The sequence below is a fragment of the Borostomias antarcticus genome (genome assembly GCF_949987555.1).
Source record: "Borostomias antarcticus genome assembly, contig: scaffold_69, whole genome shotgun sequence".
Lineage (NCBI taxonomy): Eukaryota > Metazoa > Chordata > Actinopteri > Stomiiformes > Stomiidae > Borostomias > Borostomias antarcticus.
Genome location: NW_028176120.1, coordinates 259,120 through 266,619, shown reverse-complemented (window position 1 = coordinate 266,619; position 7,500 = coordinate 259,120). Strand labels below are relative to the sequence as shown.

General features: G+C 49.6%; 1 protein-coding gene across 1 annotated transcript in view; it reads left to right on the top strand.

The window, feature by feature from the left end:
- mars1 (methionyl-tRNA synthetase 1) overlaps window positions 1-7,500 on the top strand; it is a 64,136-nt gene that overhangs the window by 10,523 nt on the left and 46,113 nt on the right. Inside the window, exons 10-11 of the mRNA XM_084462693.1 lie at window positions 3,765-3,966; window positions 7,467-7,500. The exon at window positions 7,467-7,500 is cut by the window's right edge and continues 41 nt beyond it. Coding sequence (XP_084318819.1) covers window positions 3,765-3,966; window positions 7,467-7,500 — 236 coding nt within the window. The remainder of the gene's footprint in view (window positions 1-3,764; window positions 3,967-7,466) is intronic.

Genomic DNA, 7,500 nt, shown 5'->3' with positions numbered 1-7,500 from the left:
CATGACTGTTGTGGGTTGTTCACTCCAGCAGATGGCGCCGAATCCCAGGTTGCAGGATTCTCCCTTTCATTTTGCCTGCGGTAACTGTGACACCGTTCAATCCAGTGGCCATACTGACCACAATGGAAGCATGAATCATCTCTGTCTTCACTTCGATTATACCTTTTTCCTCGCCTAACCCCTACCAGAACGCTTCCTATTGTTTCTCTGTCGCCACTCTGGTCGTTGTTGGTTCCACCTCGCACCAGCAGTTTGATTGTCCAGCTGTCGTAACTGAGCAGCTTGCAATCTGGCTGCACCTAGCTTCATTTCTTTCAACTCCCTCTTTTCAATGTGATCACGAAGACGCTCCGCATAGCGGAAATGGTCAACAACTTCTTCGAGAGAAGTCGACTCCCAGGTGTGGCACGTCAACCTAACTTGGTTGGACAAAGAGGAGAGAGAGTTATTCATCAATTGTTGTTTCAAAATCTTTTTATAATCGGCGTTTGCTTTGTCCATGCCACTGTGTGCGGCGAAAACTGATTCTAGCCGTTCCCAAAATTTCTCGAACTGTTCATCGGAATTTTGTTTGCAATATGTGATACGGTCCCAATCCATCTTTTAAGGGAATCGAGTTTTGATTCTGTTCAACAGCGCAGCGTTTTGGCCAGTAAAATCAGCATTAGAAAAAGGCAACGTAATGTCAAACGGATCTTTTACATCCCCCCATTTTAACCCAAGGCATTGTCTCATGATCATGGCGATTTCCTCTGCGTGAGGCTCATACATTCGAACTAAACTGTTAAAAAGATTCTCGAACTCGTTCATGTCTTTGGTTGGATCGGGCAAGGTTTTAGCTACATCACGCAGTTCATCAGAACGCCACGGTCTATAAACCCTAATCTCTGGAGTCCAGGCCGCGTAACCAGCTGCATCTATTTGAGAAGGGCGAGGAATAGGATTCGGGTAGCGTATCAGTGGGGCTTGTATTTGCGGTTCCTCCAGACTATCTCTAGCCATTTGCAGTTGTTCCAAATTAAACTTAGCCTCAGATATAGCTCTAGTCAATTCTTCCTTCCTGATCTGTTCTTGTTTGGTGTAATATCTCGTAGAAAGGGGCGCGCTTAATTCGTATTGTAGAGGGGAGAGAGAAGGGACGTGGCTAATAATGGCGGGAGCATGAAAAAGGGGAAGAACAACAGCCTGGTTGGGTGGTGTGAGCACGGGGCAACGAGTCGAGGGGGACAGATCTAATTTTAAATCAGAGTTATTCTGCTGGGGAAATGGCGGAGAGACCGTCTGCTGAACCTCCTTATCTTTCCTTCCTGACCTAAAAAAACCCTCTCGTGCTACTCTCTCCCAAATCTTAAAAGCAGACCAGTCTATAGAATTAACAGGCTTTTCCCTTATCCTAGACATCTCAAACACCTCTAGCTGAGCCCGAATCTTAGCTAAAAATGTAACACTAAGTGTCAGATGGGGATGTAAGAAATCGAAAATGCTTTAGCGCATAACGAACACTGCCAACAAACGCTCGCAGAATAATGCTTCAGCGCAACAATCTCATCAGGGCTAGACAAACTGACGATATCAAGCGGCAAGCTAGCAGTAGACGCTAATGAACACGACGCAGCCTAAAACCCCAAAACAGCAATGAAAGGAAACCTTATAGTTAACTCACGGCGGGAAAGAATACAATTTCGAAAGAAACAAAGACACATTGAACCGCTAAGTAACTCACCCAGCAACTGGTCCTTTGTTGTCCCTCTGGCTCGGGTGGGATCACCGGGAGAGCGGAGTAGTTGTTGTTGTTTCCTTTGTCTCCTAGACAACCAGCTAGCCTACTGGAAATCTAGCAGTTACATTTAACAGTGTACAAAATGTGAACAATACCTACCTGGATAATAGGCGCGCTTAACAAACAATACAAGGCAAGAGCCGAAGCTCAAAAATGCAATCAAAAATCCCACTGAGCCGGCGAAATAGCACTAGACAAACACAAAGACAACACAACCCCGTTCGGGGACAAAAACAGACACTCCGGAGATTAGCTGGTAATCGCACTCACTGCGAACTTCAACCCTTTTGGGAATCGCACTATCTGCGAACTTCAATTAGGCCTATTTGGAAATCGCACTCACTGCGAACTTCAACAGGTTCCCTTCTGTGCTAATTCTGGAACATCGAACTAAAGCAACCCAAAACGTTATCCTAGAAGTGCCCTCTCACTTCTTAACTACAGCCGAGCCGACAAACAATCTAAACTGTAGTCTACATCAACTGTAAGGGAGCGAGTCCCAAAACCAAAATTAAACCTCTTCTGAAGAGAACCCCGGTAGCCTAAACAAGGACGAAGTCAGAGAACAATGCAATATCACCAATCCTAAACTGCCACTGTTAAAAACAACGCCATAGATCGCCACCACCTTCCCCGGGGAGTTTGCTTTCAACAATACGCCAGACCCACAACACAATCCGAAACGAAAACAAGGCAAATACAACTCAAAACCATAAGAGGGTTCGTTCAAACGTACCTGTGAGTTCAAGAAGCCAGTGGAAGAACTGAGGAAATAATCTCAGCGTGCGCTCTGGCGCAAGAGAGAAAATTGACTTTCCGAGCCCACTATGGACCGACACGTCTGTCGACCAGTTCATCCACTGGAATCCCGAAGCAACACAACAGGCAGTCCTCCCTTTTCGTCATCCGCGTCGCCAACTGTAATGGATTTTAACTGATCTAGTCAAAAAGGATTTACCAAGATTTGCTTAAAAGGTTACGTCTGGTTTATTGAGAAAACATACGAGCGCAAGGACTTCCTGGACAACGCAACATGAGTGGTTTATCCAAAGGAGTGAAGCCTCCTGATCTTGCTCTGCCTTATATTCAAGCAAAACACAGGTACGGCGCTTCCAGGATGTGATTGGCTAATCCATTGTACGTCATATGAAATGGCAGGCGTGGCCGAGAATACAGACGTGACATGGGAAAAGGCGGCAATTTCTTGGAGACAAAAGGACAAAGGACAAAGGATGGTTATTCTGGAGTAGACATTTCTAGGTGTGTGGACCTCCTGGAGGCCACCCTGTCTATGTGAACGGTTGAGGGAGGTGGTGAATTACAAAAGGAGAGAGAGAGAACAAAGGTTTAAGGTGTTTGGAATAGAAAGGTCTTGAGGCCAGATGTAAATTCTATAACACTACCACGAACACGACTACGACTACTACTACCACTACTACTACCACAGAGAGACAGACAGAGTAAGAACTACCCACAAGGCACTGCTACTGCTATTATTACTACTACTACTACTACTACTACCACTACTACTACTACCACTACTACTACTACCACTACTACTACTACTACTACTACTACTACTACTACTACTACTACCACTACTACTACTACCACTACTACTACAACTACTACTACCACTACCACTACTACTACTACCACTACTACTACTACCACTACTACTACTACTACTACTACTACTACGACTACGACTACTATTACTATTACTACTACGACTATGACTACTACTACTACTACTACTATTACTACTACTACGACTAAGAACTACCCAGACAGCATTACTACTACTGCTGCTACTACTACTACTACAGACAAGAATGGTCTGGTTGATAGACAAAAAGTCTGTTAACAGAAAGCAATCGAAAATATTAAACTCACTTTACATCCCTTCTCTCCCACCTCACCTCCTCTACTCTCTCCTTCCTCCCCTCCCCCCCCCCCCCCCCCCCACCACCACCACCGTCAGGATCGCCCAGGACATCTTCTGGCGTCTTCACGAGCGAGGCTTCCTATTGGAGGACACGGTGGAGCAGCTGCGGTGCGAGGGCTGTCAGCGCTTCCTGGCCGACCGCTTCGTGGAGGGGGTGTGTCCTTACTGCAGCTACCCAGAGGCCCGCGGGGACCAGTGTGACAAGTGTGGCCGTCTCATCAACGCCGTGGAGCTCAGGGTGCGTCTTCAGGCTACATCTTCATTAGGATCACTTTCCAGTATACCAACCCAACAGATCTCAACTAGCCGATCTATGAGTAGAGGAGACTAGCAGATCTATTATGGTAGACAAGCTGATCTATGAGTAGAGTAGACTAGACTAGCCGATCTATGAGTAGAGTAGACTAGCAGATCTATTATGGTAGACTAGCTGATCTATGAGTAGAGTAGACTAGCAAGTAAGTAAGTAAGTAAAATTTTATTTATATAGCACCCTTCGTAGCACGAGTGCCCAGAGTGCTTTACAGTAGGAACATTAAAAAAAAAAGTAGAGTAGACTTAGCAGTGAAAAGCGGTGGGCCAAACGGACCGGACCCGAGCGGCAGAGGCTGGCTCTGGGGACATGGAACGTGACCTCGCTGGGGGGAAAGGAGCCTGAGCTTGTGAGGGAGGTGGAGCGATACCAATTACACCTGGTGGGGCTAAACTCCACGCACAGCACCGGCACCGGAACCAAACTCCTGGATAGGGGTTGGACCTTGTTCTTCTCCCGAGTTGCTCACGGTATGAGGCGTAAGGCAGGTGTGGCTATACTAGCTAGCCCCCAGCTGAGCGCCTCTGTGCTGGAGTTCACCCCAGTGGACGAGAGGGTCGCCTCCCTGCGCCTTAGGACTGTGGGGGGGGGGGGGGGGGGGGGGACTCTGACTGTGGTTTGTGCTTATGCACCGAACAGCAGTTCAGAGTACTCAGCCTTCCTGCAGACCCTGAGTGGAGTCCTATTTGGGGCTCCTGCAGGGGACTCCACTGTCCTATTGGGGGACTTCAATGCACACGTGGGCAATGATGGAGAAACTTGGAGGGGTGTGATTGGGAGGCATGGCCACCACGATCTGAACCCGAGTGGTGTTTTGTTGTTGGACTTCTGTGCTAGTCATGGTTTGTCCATAACAACCACCATGTTCGAACACAAGGATGCCCACAAGTACACCTGGCATCAGAACACCTTAGGCCAAAGATTGATGATAGATTTTGTTATCGTATCATCTGATCTGAGGCCATGTGTTTTGGACACTCGGGTAAAGAGAGGGGCAGAGCTGTCCACTGATCACCATCTGGTGGTGAGCTGGTTTCGATGGCGGGGGAAACCTCTGGATAGACCTGGAAAACCCAAGCGTGTAGTGAGGGTGAACTGGGAACGTCTGGAGGAAGAGCCTGTCTGGAGAGATTTCAATTGACACCTCCGGCGGAGCTTCTCTGGCATCCCTGTGGAGGTTGGGGACATCGAGCATGAGTGGTCGGTGTTCAAAGCCTCCATTGCTGAAGCTGCGGCTGGGAGCTGCGGCCTGAGGGCCATAGGTACCTCAAGGGGCGGTAACCCTGGGACGCCGTGGTGGACAGCGGTGGTCATAAAAGCCGTCCGTCTGAAGAAGGAGGCCTTCCGGGATATGTTAGCCGGTGTGGGAGGAGTTCGGAGAAACCATGGAGAAGGACTTTCGGTCGGCACCAAAGTGTTTCTGGAAGACCATCAGACCTCAGGAAGGGAAAGCGGGGAACCATCCAAGCTGTATACAGCAAGGAAGGGACACTGCTGACCTCAACTGAGGAGATTGTTGAGCGTTGGAAGGAGCACTTTGAGGAACTCCTGAACCCGACTAATCCCCCCTCTACAATCGAGGCAGAGCCGGAAGATGATGGGGGGTCATCGTCAATTTCCCTGGAGGAGGTCACTGAGGTAGTCAAACAACTCCACAGTGGCAAAGCCCCAGGGACCGATGAGATCCGTCCAGAAATGCTGAAGGCGCTGGGTGTTGAGGGGCTGTCTTGGGTGACACGCCTCTTTAACATTGCGTGGAAGTCCGGGTCAGTGCCAAAGGAGTGGCAGACTGGGGTGGTGGTCCCAATATTTAAAAAAGGGGACCAGAGGGTGTGTGCCAATTATAGAGGCATCACATTACTCAGCCTCCCAGGGAAAGTGTACTCCATGGTGCTGGAAAGGAGGGTCCTGCCGATAGTCGAACCTCAGATCGAAGAGGAACAATGTGGATTTCGTCCTGGTCGTCCTGGCAGCTCTTCACTCTCGCAAGGATCTTGGAGGGGGCTTGGGAGTTTGCCCAACCTGTCTACATGTGTTTTGTAGACTTGGAGAAGGCTTACGACCGGGTCCCTCGAGAGGTCTTGTGGAGGGTTATACGGGAGTATGGGGTGAGGGGATCCCTACTCGGGGCCATCCAATCCCTGTACACCCAGAGCGAGAGCTGTGTCTGTTTCCTCGGCAGTAAGTCGTCTTCCTTTCCGGTGGGGGTTGGCCTCCGTCAGGGCTGCGCTTTGTCACCAATCCTGTTTGTGATTTTCATGGACAGGATATCGAGGCGTAGCAGCATCAACTGCCTGCGACCTCCAGCACTCTCTGGATAGGTTCGCAACTGAGTGTGAAGCGGCTGGGATGAGAATCAGCACTTCTAAATCTGAGGCCATGGTTCTCAGCAGGAAACCGGTGGCCTGTCCGCGCCGAGTAGGAAATGAGTCCTTACCCCAAGTGAAGGAGTTCAAGTATCTGGGGGTCTTGTTCACGAGTGAGGGAACCATGGAGAGGGAGTTTGGCTGGAGACTCGGAGCAGCTGGTGCGGTTCTGCAATCGCTTTACCGCACTGTTGTGACGAAAAGAGAGCTGAGCCAAAAGGCAAAGCTCTCGATCTACCGGTTTATCTTCGTCCCCACCCTCACCTATGGTCATGAAGGATGGGTCATGACCGAAAGAATGAGATCACGGATACAAGCAGCCGAAATGAGTTTTCTCCGGAGGGTGGCTGGGGTCTCCCTGAGAGATCGGGTGAGAAGTTCAGTCATCCGGGAGAGACTCGGAGTAGAGCCGCTGCTCCTTTGCGTCGAAAGGAGCCAGTTGAGGTGGTTCAGGCATCTAGTGAGGATGCCTCCTGGGCGCCTCCCTAGGGAGGTGTTCCAGGCGTGTCCAGCTGGGAGGAGGCCGTGGGGTAGACCCAGGACTAGGTGGCGGGACTACATCTCCGCACTGGCCTGGGAGCGGCTAAAGATTCCCCAGGCAGAGCTGGTTGATGCTGCCAGGGAAAGGGATGTCTGGGGCCCCCTGCTGGAACTGCTGCCTCCGCGACCCGACCCCGGATAAGCGGATGAAGATGGATGGATGGATAGAGTAGACTAGCAGATCTATTATGGTAGACTAGCAAATCTTTGATTAGAGTAGATTAGCAGATCTATGCGTAGAATAGACTAGCAGATCTCAGACTAGCAAATCTCAACCTATACAGTCAAATCAACCGCATATGGAGACAGGAGCTCTGTTTGATTCATGCTTTTCCAGACATTGATGTAGAGTGGTCCTAGACCAGTACAGTAGAGGTGTGTTGCTCTTGTTTGATGTAGACTGATCCTAGACCAGTACAGTAGAGGTGTGTTGCTCTTGTTTGATGTAGACTGATCCTAGACCAGTACAGTAGAGGTGTGTTGCTCTTGCTTCCTCATGTGTGTGTTTCCTCCCTCCAGGACCCCCAGTGTAAAGTCTGTAAACAAGCCCCTG